The 15,730-nt window shown below is 32.5% G+C and overlaps 1 protein-coding gene across 1 annotated transcript in view; it reads left to right on the top strand.

Moving 5' to 3' along the window:
• The window catches only part of csmd3a (CUB and Sushi multiple domains 3a), a 516,772-nt gene that overhangs the window by 280,034 nt on the left and 221,008 nt on the right, over positions 1-15,730 (top strand). Inside the window, exons 35-38 of the mRNA XM_073847643.1 lie at positions 2,933-3,057; positions 7,613-7,709; positions 10,750-10,854; positions 13,617-13,735. Of these exons, the coding sequence (XP_073703744.1) occupies positions 2,933-3,057; positions 7,613-7,709; positions 10,750-10,854; positions 13,617-13,735 (446 nt within the window). The remainder of the gene's footprint in view (positions 1-2,932; positions 3,058-7,612; positions 7,710-10,749; positions 10,855-13,616; positions 13,736-15,730) is intronic.

Raw genomic sequence — 15,730 nt, 5'->3', positions numbered from 1 at the left:
AGTGAGCCATTCTTTTAAATTATATACCTTGTGATGTCGTCTAATAGCCAGTTTTGTTTATCCGCTCAAGTGTCCGGTTTTACATAGATTGAATTAGTGTCTGCCGGCTGGCTGTGACCAAAAATATCATTATGCTTGCACTTAAGCTCGACAACTCTTCAGAAGATAAGAGTTTCTCGCTGCTCAAAGGATTCCCTTCAGTGGGCTGAAATATGAGAGGAAACTTCAAATAGAAGGAGTGCGAGGTTGAATAATTGAAAATGATGAATGCATAATGTGTTTTAAGCAGAGCAGGATGAAGCCTATATAAAAGAGGAAGGTCTGGGAGATGGTGGCCGCGGCCACACCGTACAGGACACTGAATCTGAAATCAGTCGCTCGAATTCCCGGAACGCAATGCATGAAAAATAAGGTCGCCTTTTTGATGCATAACTAGTCCATGTTATGTCCGTGCTAGATTAAAGCAGATGCCGCGACATGTATTAACATTAATGCGTGGCACTTCAAATCTGCACCTGGTAATGACATCCCACCGGAGTTGGGTAAAGATGGACCGACCCAGTTGATTGTTGGCTGGTTGCTTCAGCGAAAGCATCATTAAAAGCAGTCCGTTCTCTCAGTGCATTGAATGCAGCTAGAATGGAAAATATTATAGCTGCAAGGTAATCAATAATGTTCTCTTATGTGGTCATACAACAAAAAGAATACATTCTTTTGGTTGTTGTTGTTGTTGTTGTTGTTGTTGTTGTTGTTGTTCAGATATCCCTTCAGTGCCGTACACATCTTTAAAGTCAGCATAGAAGCTATTTTCTTGTCTTTTAACAAAACTTAAAAACCTGCTCTACCTTTTAAACTCTCCTTTTCAGCTCACAAAACTGTTTTGTGTTGATTTTATTTGACCACCTTGTGCCTTTTTAGGTGTCATATAATATAAAAGATGCTTTCTTTAACTTATGTAACATTTATTTAAGTATTCAGTTTTTAATATGCATTCAGTTTGTGTTTATTGTTATAAAATGTATGAATTTAACCATGCTGTGGGTAAAAGTTGCATCTTTATTTTCCCTGCTGGGATCAGATCATATACGAATCACACACAAGATCTTAATATTAAATGAAGCTCCACTGCTATGCTTTTAATGCTGGAATCTAATATCTATTAAACATACATTAATAAATTGTGCTTAAAGTTACTCAGCAAATGCTTTTGAAGATGTTTTCCTGATCCATTGTAGACATTATATAAAGGAAACTTTAAAAGCCTTTAAAAAAAAGTAGTTTAAAGTTTTTAAATTGCTCTTTGCACTTTTTGCATTATTTTTATTTAAGGCTTTCCTTGATTTATTTCTCTACCATGTTTAGTGATGATAAAAGAGTCAAATTGTTTTTTTCTATCTTAAATTTCTATGAAGTATTTTATTTTATTATATTTTATTTTATTACTCAATTCTATTAAGTATTTTAGTTTATTTTACAATTTTATAATTATGGCATTTTTTTTATTTCATTTTCTGTTTTCTTTTTTCTCTTTCTCTATCTTAAATTTCTATTAAGTATTTTATTTTATTTAATTGTACGTAATTATGGAATTCTTTGTAATCTTTGTAAACTTCTATTAAGTATTTTTTATTACTTCTGTTAAGTATTTTTTATTTTATTTTACATAATTATGGAATTCTTTGTAATCTGTTTTTTTCCCTTAAAATGTTAAGTATTTTATTTTATTTTATTTTACATAATTATGGAATCTCTGTAATCAGTTTTTTTCTCCTAAAATTCTATCAAGTATTTTGTTTTATCTTATTTTATTTTGTGTTACTTAATTCTATTAAAGGAACCGTATGTAGGATTGTGGCCAAAACTGGTACTGTTTTCATACCCTGCTCGTGGTGCGATATAAAGCTTTTTATGAACGCATTTAGCACGGCCGACCGCAGAAAATCCACTGTGTACGGAAGCAAAGTTAGCCAAACATAGATGAATCTTACCTGTCCAGGAAAAAATTACCAACGATGGCGTCTATCTTCAAATTCTTCTCCGTTTTCAGCTATCTCCATCTTTCAAAGGCATCTCCTATACAAATCCTTGTTTTATTTCCGACTTTGTCACGACGTATTTCGGATTCATAACGAGATCTTTTAGGTTTCATAACGTTATGCATGTTTTATCCGACACGTTCGTATAGCTTGCTGCAGCTCTAACAGAGATGGCAACCCGTCTCACGAAACTCTACTGACTTCGTGATTGGTAGATAGCTGGAGGGTGGAGCCTCAGACCAAAACACAAAATGACAACAATAACATCAGTTGAGGGCTGCAACTCTCACTTTTAAATGACAATATCCTGGCCGGACCACTGTTGTCAGTGATATAAGTATTTGAAATGAACATTATTTCTTAATGTCTAGTGACATGTTAGGGCCATTTTATAATTAACTGACATACATTTCTTACATACGGTTCCTTTAAGTTTATTTGAGTTTATTTTACATAATTATGGAATTCTTTGTAATTTTTTTTCTTTAAATTTCTATTAAGTATTTTATTTTATTGTTTAATTCTATTAAGTATTTGTTTTTTACATAATTTTGGAATTCTTTGTAACCATTTTTTTTCTCTTAAAAAATTAAGTGTTTTATTTTATTATTTAATTCTATACATAATTATAAAATTCCTTGTCATCTGTTTTAAATTTCTTTCTCTTAAAATTCTATTAAGTATTTTATTTTTGTATTTAATTCTTTACATAATTACGGGATTCTTTGAACGCTGCTTGTATTTTTTGTAGTTATTCATTCATTTTATTATATATTTATTTCTCCATATCATCTGGCACAGAAAGCGCTTGTTTACTTGGTTTTGTTTGTTGTGCCTCTCTGCCATGTTTACTCTGCATTTTATTTTATTTATTTTTTTCAAAATCTGTCTTTCAGTTCCATGCGGAGGAGTTCTGACCACGCGCCGTGGGACCATTCTGTCTCCGGGTTACCCCGATCCCTATGACAACCATCTGAACTGCGTTTGGAAAGTCTTTGTGCCGGAGGGAACCGGAATCCAAGTGAGACAAAACTCTTTTTTTTCAGTGTCTTTTGAAAATCATTGTGGATTAAGATTAGTAAAAGTGTGTTTGATTACTTAACGCTTGCCAGGGGATTAAAATAATCTCAAGGGAATCCCATTATTATCAGTTTGCTTTATTCTTCAACTTTACATAATACTGAATATTACATTTTTTTCTCTTTTTATAACTGTTGAAGTTTAAGCTTACTGCATTTTAAACCAATATGTTATTCTTAAAGGATAACTATTGCCAAAATGCAACCTGGGCTGTTTTTCTTTTACTGTAAACGAGACAAACTTATATCTAAAAGCATAATTAGGATTAGAGATTGACCGTGATTTCGTTTTGTGGTCAATGGCCGGTGAATGGGAGTACTAGGGGCATAACTTTGAGCGCATAAAAATGTGGGTGAAACACCATGAAACTTTGCTCAAAGTATCGCCTGAGTCTCTACACATGACTCGAGCATTGAGAACATTGTTTGTGCACACAGAGTTTACTAAAAAGAAAGGTTTTGAACAACTCACTTACACTGTTTGGGTTTCCGCTCGCGGCCGTCTTGCCAGTCAAGAAGTGTCGACCTCCGAATGCGAATGAATGGACTCCATAGGACGAAATATTAGGCTTATATGAGGCTCTTTTTACAACAAGAAGGTTAATATTGTTTTTCACTTGCGACAAAACAATGAATTAGCCATGCATTTATGGAAATATGCTTTAGGAGCTATCCATCTTTACTCTCCTCGCATTCGGAGATCGACACCTCTTGATTGGCAAGACGGCCGCGAGCGGAAACTCAAACAGTGAAAGTGAGTTGTTCAAAAACTTTCTTTTTTAGTAAACTCTGTGTGCACAAACAATGTTCTCAATGCTCAAGTTCATGTGTAGAGACCCAGGCGATACTTCGAGCAAAGTTTCATGGTGTGTCGAGCCTTCTTAGTGTTGTAAAAATATAGATTTTGATGCGCTCAATGTTATGCCCCTAGTACTCCCATTCACCGGCCATTGACCACAAAACGAAATCACGGTCAATCTCAAAAACGGCTCGTTTGTCGTAATTATGCTTGTAGATATAAGTTTGTCTCGTTTACAGTAAAAAAACAAACAAAACAAAAAAACAGCCCAGGTTGCATTTTGGCAATAGTTATCCTTTAAAGGGATACTTCACCCAAAAATGAAAATTCTGTCATTAATTACTCACCCTTTTGTTTGTTTTCGGAACACAAATTAAGATATTTTTGATGAAATCCGAGAGCTTTCTGACTCTGCATAGACAGCAATGCAACTGAAACATTCCCAGGCCCAGAAAGATAGTAAGGACAAAGTTAAAATAGTCCATGTGACATCAGTGCTTCAACCATAATTTTATGAAGCTGTGAGAATAACTTAACAACAGTGTTAATTTTGACAGCAAATTTTGATTTAGTCTTAGTCATAATCCTTTGACTAACATGCAATTTAGTTATAGATTTAGTCAGCTAAAATCAAATGGGTTTAGTTACAGTGTAATGCATTTATTAAGCATTTCTTTAAAATTACTCATTGTATAGGTTTCATATTAAGGTTTTATCATGATAGACACTGATTTAACTGCTGTGACACGCAACAAGCCTTTATATCAAAATAAAATGAAACCACTTCTCATGAGAAACAAGAACATGGTCTTCTTTTCAATTAAATACCAATGGTTAAAGGCTAATTATGCATTCTTTATAACAGCTTGTTTACTACATTGTTCATTTTTTCAATCTGACATGTTTATTTATATACATTTAGATTAATCTTTATAAGGGCTACGAAAGTGATTCAGTCAAGAGCAGTGAGTGATTTTCTTTCTTTTGTTGCTTGATTAACATCAATGCCACAGACAATAGCAACTAAATTAGGCTGCTGTCCCTTTAAAACCGAATACATGGATGCAATGTACTGATACACGTCCAATATTCTCCTGTTTACGTTCACATAAGACATAACCAAGTGTGTTTACATGAATACTCATCAGAACAGACAATTCAACATCATTTTCAGTGTATGTCTTTGTTCATGAGACGCAAAAGATATGTGCTGTGTTAGAGGCACTGCTTCAGAAAACCGAACCAAACTGAGTTCTCATTTGCGTCATCAAATTTATCCATGTCTGCTCTTCTCTTACTCTCAGATATTGACATTTTTTAACGTTTTATGAGACGTGCAGCAAATGTCTGCTAGCTTATGTCCCGCAGGATAGATTAATAGGCTATGTTACTGTTCAAATGTATGCATCTCCTCCCTAATCATCCCTCCCTAACATTTTCTTCTTGTTTTTATTAATTGACAAAAATGTCAATAGATTTTCAACAGTTTTTGTTTTGTTATCGTCTTATTTTCATCTGTGAAAAAATTAACACTGGTGCACAAAGAAAACAAAAATAATAGCTATTCAACAATTTCTTCTCTAACATTAATTTTCTGCCTTGTATTCTGGGCCTTGAATGTTTCAGTTGAATTGTTGTCTATGGAGGATCAGAACGCTCTGGGATTTAATAAAAAATATCTTAATTTGTTTGAACATGAACAAAGGGCTTACAGGTTTGGAACAACATGAGGATGATTAATTAATGACAGAATTTTCATTTGTGGGTGAACTATCCCTTTAGGAGTGGCTAAAATCTACTAAAACCACTTTACATTGGCTATCAAACACAGTACCAGGATTGTTTATCATTATACCGCTTAGGCCGAACAATATGCACAATTATTAACATGATATAAACTGAATAGGAAAATTGTGAAAATATAAAAACAACAGCATAAATGTGATTCATCAGCCGAACACATGGAACAAATACTGGACCAAATGTTGAATTAGCATTAGTCATATTAACAAATGACAGATTTCACCATTTGATTGAATACACAGCCTTTAACGTCAACAACAAAAGAGGTGAGAGGTGTTTTCTTCTCATTTTAAAGGTTTACATGCCTATTTATTTAATTATTGGGTGATTATATAATTATTTGCATTTACGGTTGCAATCGAAATTATTCAAACCTCCAGAGACTGCATTACAAATACAAACTTTACTGAAGATCCTGTTTACTGGCATATTAAAAATGATAATGTCAATATATAATGTAACGTTTTTGAGTTATACTCATTGTCAAAATGATTCAATCCCGATTCAGCATTGCTGTTTTAAGTCACTTATTTTTATGATAGCAAACAAAATTGTCTTAAAACACAATTAAGTCTTTAGAAACTCTGTTAAAAAACAGAATTAGCTTGGACTGTTGCACATATATACATTTAGCCCATGCACAGAGCTCTCACAAAACCTATAGAGAAGAAATAGTTTCATTATATTAGAAAGTCAGGCTACATGAAGATTTTCAAGAAGCTGGCGTGTGTTGTACTAGAAAACCTTTGAGGGTCTTGAATAAAAACACACAAGAACATGAAATGTTTGATCAGAGCAACCAAGAAAATCCTGCAATGTACAGCCAAAGACGTGCAAGATGAACTGACGAAAGGAGTTCGTTCATGGCCTTCATGTTAAGGCATCTTGACCAAGAAGAACAAAAAAGGCTGACTTAAACATGGTCAAATTAATTTGGACAGACCTGTGGAGTTCTGAAAGAATGTTTTATGGAGTAATGTGACCAAACTGGAACTGTTTGGACCTATAGATCAGCCGTATGTCTGGTGCAAAAAAAAAAAAAAAAGCAAAGCTCATAAGCAGAAGAACACCATCTCCATCATCAAACATGGAGGTGGGTCAGTCTTGTTATGGCGTTGTTTTACTGTAATCATGACATTATGAAGGATATCATGGATTCTTTTAAATTATCAGCCCATTTTGAAAAGAATTGTGATGCCTCCTGTGCAAAGCCTGAAGTTTGTGATCAATGACCTTTCCTGCAGGACAATCATCCCAAAGTATACTCCAAATCTTATGCTTGGTTCATAGAATGTTTTTGAGTGGCCTGTCTCCAGATTTAATTCTCATTGAAAATATTTTGTTGAATTTGAAGAAAGCAATGGCAATGTGAAAACCAATGATTATCAGTGATCTGAAAGCTTTTTCAAGCGAGTAATGGCCAAGATTGCGGTAGAGCTTCTAAGCACTTACAAACAGCGTTTTTTGGTAGTTTTAAAGAATGAAAGATTCTGCACCAAATTTGACTTTTGGGGGTTGAATAATTCTGAACATGAACGTTTAGAGCCAATTAGATTTTTTTCATTATTCATCAACTTACGTTCTCAGAATTACTCAAATGTGTATGAATAAACTTTCTCTAATAGTGTACTGATGCGCTTGTTGAATTTTGTTCTCTGCAGCAAAATGTCAAGAGGGTTTAATATTATTAATTTCAAATGCTGCTATAGATCAGATCAGAACTGGGTGATTTTTATTTAGACGTATATAATAATATGTATTCATTATTAAAATTTACATTTAAATTTAACAGATTTCACCTAAAACCTCTACTTTTGCTCAAAACTAGATCAAAATATTCAACAACAATATATTTTATAATATATATATATATATTTTTTATATATTTTCTGTAGATTACGGTTGTGACTTTTTCCACCGAGCACAACTGGGACTCGCTAGACTTTTACGACGGTGTCGACAGCAATGCTCCACGACTAGGGAGCTATTCAGGTAAGATGGAAACCATCTGTTTTTCCTCCCTAAATTTGATATTGTTTTCCAAATAACCCAAGCACACCATGTTGACTTAAATATATTCTGCAAATACAACTGTTGCACAGTCATCCCTGGTGTCATTTTTTTTTTTAACACACTCCAGTCAGTCTGAAGAAACTCATTGTATTGCATCTGCGAAATAAGACTCTTTTTTTGTAACCTCATGCCGCCTTGCTTTCATCTAGAGATTTGTTTTGTCATCCAAAGCACATCAATATTTGAGCTGTCGTGGGATATCATGGATCAACAGCTTTATAAGCAGCTGGAGTGAACTCTCCAAGTGTCAGCCTTTCCCTGGTGAGGCTCTCGGTAGAAGTAGAAGACAGAATGATAGCAGTGTAGCTCTGGGAACTCGAAACGGTAGAGTTCTCTCAAGTCAAAGACAGAGTTTAATTAGTTGCTACTGTATCCTCTCAATCTTTTTATTTTATTTTATTTAGTTAAAACTTTTTTTTGTAATAGAATGATGTAAATTATGTATGCATTCATTCAGACATATATTTATTTATTTATTTTACTTTTTAAGTTTTTTCTCCTGTTTTCATGTTTCTTTTTCAGCAGACACCTCATAAGCAAAAGGCCAAATATTTTTTATTATTTTATTTTATTATTTGCCACCATATACCATATTTCATCATTTTATTTTAATTTTTTTTACTTTTACATTTTTTATAACATTTATTTTATAACATTTTATATACATATATACATTTATATAAACATTTATATATTATAACATTTTACTTTTTACATTATTAGTTGTCTTGTTTGTTTTTATGTCTTTTTTCAACAGAGCCTTCAGAAGTGAAAGACCGATTTTAATTATTTAATTATTAGCAAATTAATACTTGCTGCAGTATCCTAACTTTTTTATTTATGTATGTCATTTTTTTATTTTTTATCCATATCTTATATTTTCATATTTTATTTTATTTTATATATTTTGGTTCAGGTTTTCTTTTTTCTTTCTTTCTCTTGGTATTTGCCACCATATCCCCTCCACTATTTTATTTTATTTTATATTTATATTTTTATTATTTTTTTATTATTATATATATATATTTTACATTAGTCACCATATCCCCTCCATTATTTTCTTAATTAATTTATTATTAACTTTTTGGTAATCAAATTTTGTAAATCATTAATTTATTCATTCATATATATATATATATATATATGTATATATATATATATATGTATATATGTATATATAAATATTATTTTTCTCTTTTTTTCTTTCTTTTTCAGCAGGGCCCTCAAAAGCCAAAGAATAAATAATGCTCATAAATATTTGAAAACGCTTTTAATTTGTTTTGTTTTTTTGTTTTGTTTTTATTATTTGCTACCATATGCCATATCTCAACCATTTTTTAAAATAATGTTATTCATTTTTATTTTTATTTTTTATTGCATTTGCCGCCATATCCCTTTCGCTATTATTTTTTAATTTATTTTTAATTTATTTTTTTTTATTAATTTTTTATTGCATTTTATTTTATTTAACACTTTGAATCAAATTTTGTAATTCATTCATTTATTTTTTATTCATGTTTGTTTGTTTGTTTATTTATTTTACTTTTTACATTACTTTTTTCTTTTTTTTGGTTTCATGTTTCTTTTTCAGCAATGCCCTCGAAAGCCAAAGACAGGTTTTAATTATTTGCTAATAAATAATTGAAAATGTGTTTATTTATTTATTTACTTTTTATAAATTTCATATTTTATTCAAATTTTCATATCTCTTTTTAGCAGAGCCCTCAGGAGTGAAAGACAGATTTTATTTAATTATTAACAAATTAATATTTGCTGCAGTACTACTTTAAAATTAAATCATTTTATTTTTAAATCTATTTTATTTTATTTTATTAATTGCATCAAATTTTGTAAATCATTCATTCATTCATACATTCAATTTTTTTATTTTACTTTTAAATAGTTTTTGTTTGTTTCATGTTACTTTTTTAACAGAGCCCTCGAAAGCCAAAGACAGATTTTAATTATTTGCTAATAAATAATTACAAATATTTGCAATAATTTTCTACCAGATACCATTTCACAACCATTTATTTACTTTATTTTATTTTTATATTACTTTTTTATTGCATTTGCCACCATATACCCTCCACTATTTTATTTTATGCTCTTTGTTTTATGAATTTTACAGACTTTTTGTCTCTTTTCTATAAGTTGGAGATCTGTGTAGCGCTGTGTGACTCGAATCAGCAGATCCCTCAGAAGTGAAAGAGATTTTAATTATTTGCCAGCGTATCCCTTCAACCGGGCGCGAGCGTCGCGTCAGCCACACAAAGCAAAATAAATATGCGCTGACCTTAGCGAGTGCCATCCCTCTCAGACAAAGCATTAAGTACTGTTGACAGCTTGACGTTTAATCTGCTTGGAGGACAAATGAAAGATTAAAGGAAGTTATGGGATGGAGACGCCGCGTGCATAAAGAAGGTGAAATGGCCACGGACAAAATATGCTTCGATGCTATTCGCGTGGCGTCGCCGACGGGAAATATGGGACCAGCTCGGTCTAAATTCCCCCTGCGGTTAAGGCTGCAAGTGTAATGCCTGCCTCTATTCGTCACAACCTCTTTAGCACTGAACGTCAGCGGCCGCTCGACAAATAGCCCATCATCGCGATTCCAGAGTGGCTACAGAGCATCGCTCCGCTTGATGGAGGTCACCGCAGGTTCACAAAACTGCAATAGGTCTGATCTGTCTTGTTGTGTTCCCAGCTGTAATTTCAAAATGATTAGGTGGACGGCGACGAGGTGCGACCCAACTTTAGCGGCGACGCCACTTCATCCGTAGACCTTGCGACTCGATAAAGCCGCTGACAGTCAAGACAGAGTTGAATGACATCCGTAGAAGCCTCGTGAAGGAATGTCACAATCCCACTAGGATTGACTGCAGGGAACTGTAAGAAACAACGTGCTGTTATGCCTGTCATGCAAACGAAAATTATTTTCTAATGTGAATTCCTCTAGGGACCACGATTCCACCCCTGCTGAACACCACGTCCAACAACCTATTCCTCACCTTTCAGACTGACATGAGCGTTTCTGGAGCTGGTTTTCACTTGGAATACACAGGTATGATGACTGCTGTGAGAACAGAAAGCATGGTTTCCTATGGAAGCTTATTTTTGGCACAGAATATAACGTGGAAAAAAGTTAATTGCGCCTTTTATCTTACAATTCTTGATTGTTTTATCTCAATCCTGAGTTTATATCTCACAATTCTGTTTGTTTTTTTTTCCAGATTTTTTTAAATGTAAATTTGAGAACTAATTTCGAATTGTCAAAAAAAAAAAAAGAGGAAAAAGTCTAAATGGTGAGAGATCTCAGAATTGTGAGTTTATATCTTGCAATTCTGAGATCTCACTTCTGAAAAAATCTGAAAAAAGTAAACTAATAATTGCAAGGAAAAAATCTGCAAGATATAATAATAATGATAATGGCATTTTTTATCTCCCAATTCTGATTGTTTTATCTCAATCCTGACTTTATATCTCACAATTCAGTTTTTTTCCTTACAATTCAGATTTTTTTTCATGTCATTTTGAGAACTAATTCTGAATTGTAAAAAAAAAAAAAAAAAAAAAAAAAAATGAGGAAAAAATCCAAATGGTGAGAGATAAACTCAGAATTGCAAGAAATAAACTCATAATTCTGAGAAAGAAATCTGAAGAATAGTCAGTTATAATGTGAGATTTAAACTAATAATTGCAAGAAAAAAAATCTGCAAGAGATTCAATTGTAAATGTATTACAAATAATAATGATAATGTAATTTTTTTATCTCCCAATTCTGATTGTTTTATCTCAATCCTGAGTTTATATCTCACAATTCTGTTTGTTTGTTTTTTTCCAGATTTTTTTAAATGTAAATTTGAGAACTAATTTCAAATTGTCAAAAAAAAAAAAAAAAGAGGAAAAAGTCTAAATGGTGAGAGATCTCAGAATTGTGAGTTTATATCTTGCAATTCTGAGATCTCACTTCTGAAAAAATCTGAAAAAAGTAAACTGATAATTGCAAGGAAAAAATCTGCAAGATATAATAATAATGATAATGGCATTTTTTATCTCCCAATTCTGATTGTTTTATCTCAATCCTGACTTTATATCTCACAATTCAGTTTTTTTCCTTACAATTCAGATTTTTTTCATGTCCTTTTGAGAACTAATTCTGAATTGTAAAAAAAAAAAAAAATGAGGAAAAAATCCAAATGGTGAGAGATAAACTCAGAATTGCAAGATATAAACTCAAAATTCTGAGAAAGTAATAGTCAGTTATAACGTGAGATTTAAACTAATAATTGCAAGAAAAAAAATCTGCAAGAGATTCAATTGTAAATGTGTTACAAATAATAATGATAATGTAATTTTTTTATCTCCCAATTCTGATTGTTTTATCTCAATCCTGACTTTATATCTCACAATTCTGTTTTTTCCCCTTACAATTCAGATTTTTCATGTAATTTTAAGAACTAATCCCAAATTGTAAAAAAAAAAAAAAAGAATGAGGAAAAAGTCCAAATGGTGAGATTTGGAGATGTAATAGAGATTTAAACTAATAATTGCAAGAAAACAATCTGCAAGATTGCAAGAGATTCAATTGTAAATCTATTACAAATAATAATAATAATAATGATAATGGAATTTTTTGTCTCACTTATCTGACTTCATATATCAACTCAGTTCTGAAACTATATGTGATATAAAAAGTTACAATTACATTTCTTTTTAAATTTCATGGTAGAAAACAAGTATTCATTTTTTACGAGTTTGTATCTCACAATTATGACTTATCAGAATTTATATCACACAATTCTTAAAAGTCTTTTTATTTTATTTTTATACTCCCCCTTAAAATTGTGATAAAAATAGTCTAAATTATAGTCCTAGATATAAACTCACAATTGCAAAAAGAATTGTGAGACAAAAAGTCTTCTTAAATACAATTGTATTATTAGAGTAGTATATTTCTATCTTCATTTTATATCTTGCAATTCAGAGTTGTAAGAAAAAAGTCTGAATTATAGTCTCAAATATAAACTCACAATTGCAAGGAAAATGACAGAATTATGAGATAAGGTTGCATTTAACGTTTTATTTTATTTTGTGACAAAATACCCATTGTTCTCTCAGTTCTGTATGAGATAAAATGATTATAATTATCACACAATTTTTTTCTTATTAATTACAACTGTACTCTTACAATAGTATATTTCTCTCTTTTTAGTAATATAAATAGTAATATAATAGTAATATAAAAACAATTGTATCATTATTATCACTGAAATGGTGTCTGCATGTTTTAGCAGTAGCACAAAACATTTTCCTATGAGATGAAATGTTAATCATTAACATTGCATTATATACCAAAATAATCACTATATATATATTTTTGTCAGCTCTAAACTGTCAATAAATAATGTAATAAAAATAAAAACAATTCAACTTGTAAAAAATAGTATTTATGTTATACATAAAGCCTATAAATCTAAACATTATATATTCTATTTGTTTTCCTGCTTGTCATTTGACCATTAACCAACATCTGAGAGCTGTAAACGTTTGAACATGCAGTATTAACTTAAAGTCTCAGGGTGTATTTCAAAAACATATTTGATGTCAAAGGGGTTCGGCTGACAAAGAAAGTTTGGGAAGCCTTGCCACAGGCGACCGCAAATGAATTGGATTGAACCTCAACATGAATCACGCAACATTTGTTATGACTCATTTCTCTCGCGTGGCTCTTTTGCATCTCGTAGTGTAAACGCAGATCAATTCCATTTGTTGTTGGGAAGCATTCGCATTCTGACAAATAAAGAGAGTTTCTTATGTCCTAAGCAATAGGTTTGGACTCCTGCCCAGAACCACAGACCCCCAGCAATGGTGTGAAAGTGGGCGACCGCTACTTCGTGGGTGATGTTGTCTCGTTCCACTGTGAACAAGGATACACTCTAAAGGTGGGTGGTTTCATATCATAATATGGCAGTGATAGCTTAGCGCTCAGAGATATTCGCACTCACTCTAAAAAGGTTTTTGGCTGCTCATTTTGGCTTTTCGCCATTGTTGCTTGCGTAATTGGCAGTGCGTTAAACAGGTGACTGACTTTCAGAACATTTTTCAGAAAAGTGGCATTCAGTCAAAAGGTGCTTGTTCAATTATGAGCACTCATATGTCCCAAGGGTTGATTTTTAGTTTAACTTTAGTTTTTCTGTTTGAAGGATGCATTAAAATGTCTTTCTTTCCCCTATGACTTTATTTACTTTTGCTACTTTTCAAATGTTTTTTTTATTTTTTTTTATGTGTAGATGTTTTTGTTTTTACTCTTGTACCAGACCCAGACTTTTGGTCCTACAATATGAAAATGTTTCATAAATGATTAATTGAGATTTTTAAAGGGGTCATCGGATGCCCATTTTCCCCAAGTTCTTATGAAAAGTTTCTAATATACTTTGGTTAAAAATTCTCAATAGTAGTGTAAAAAAACAGCCTTTTTCCTTGTCAAAATCAGCTCTGCAAAATTTCAGCTCATTTTAAGACATGGCCCCTTTAAATGCCACAGCTCTGCTCGCCCCGCCCCTCTCTGGGATTATGTTTACTTTAGCTGCGTTTAGCTGCTTTTAGCCGCGTTTATCAGCGAAACTTGCCAACAAGCACATAATTAAGAAAGGCCATTTGCAAAGATGCATAAAAAACACTTATTCTCACTTCTGCTGTGGGTGAAGCCGCATCAGGAACGATTCGCACGAAGATAGATGCATATGTAGATCGGGATAGGCACTTTCCATTTAAAAATGAAAGTAACATTAAACCTTTGCGTCTTCAGCGGCTCAGATGTCGGTAGTAAATGACTACTGCTATGTTCATGATTACATCCAACAACAGAACACCTCAATCGCTCAATTAGAGTCTTCCTCTGCACCTGAGTCACACAATGGCAATTGTATTCGGGCTGTTTTAGCTCAGTGAGGGCGGGTCTTAGGTAAGACGCTCATGTCAATCAAATGTGTTTCGTCACAACGACAAGAAGCTGAGAATGACCTGATTTTAAAAGGGGATATTACTTTTAAAGATTAAAAAATACCACTGGGTGGATTTTTATCATTGTAGGGTGGTTGTGTACACAAACTACCAACAAACATTAATGTAACAACATGTAAAAGTTAGCTTTGCACCCGATGACCCCTTTAAAATAATAATAATCTAAACAATTCAGAATTTCAGTATTTTTTTTTTTATTTGAAAATAATTACAACTCTCTTTTAGCTCTCTCTTTCGTTTCCCCCAATTATTTTCTAAAATGTATTTCTTTTAGAAGTTAAATGTGGAATTGAAAAGCTTAAAGGTTGTATCAGCGATTTCTAGCCTGAAACATAAAGTGTCAAATTCAGCTGACCTTTCTTCACGATCCGCTCGCTGCCTGCCCCATAAATTGTCTGTGAAAAAACCGCGTCTCTGTGGTCAGCCTAGGGTCCGAGATATGCCAAAAAAACAATCGGCACTACCAACCTTTCCACAGATAAACAAACAGTGTTCCAACCAATCAGCGTCAGGGGTTTGGTGTTGTGGACTTTCGCTCCGCCTCCCTCACATCCCTGCACCAGTAGGAAAGTCCACAACACCAAACCCCTGACGCTGATTGGTTGGAACACTGTTTGTTTATCTGTGGAATAGTTGATAGCTAAACTGTGTGCATTTAGAATGCATGAAACAATAGCTGTTAAATTAGCCTTCAAAGTGTAATTTCTGTCACTGTAATTTGGTATAATAATGCAAAATGTGTGAAAATATTATTTTATTGTGTCTATTTAGAATGCATACAATGCTACTATGTGATATTAGCTGCAGTGTGTTTAAAATGTCAATTCCACTGCATGTATTTATTGTATTTCAGGTAAGAAAACAAAAACAACAGAGTAAAAGTTTATTTATTTATTTTTTTTAAAAAGGAAGCA

The sequence above is a fragment of the Garra rufa genome, chromosome 9 (genome assembly GCF_049309525.1).
Source record: "Garra rufa chromosome 9, GarRuf1.0, whole genome shotgun sequence".
Classification (NCBI taxonomy): Eukaryota; Metazoa; Chordata; class Actinopteri; order Cypriniformes; family Cyprinidae; genus Garra; species Garra rufa.
Note: the sequence above shows the minus strand (reverse complement) of the source record. Positions and strands in the feature narration are given on the sequence as shown.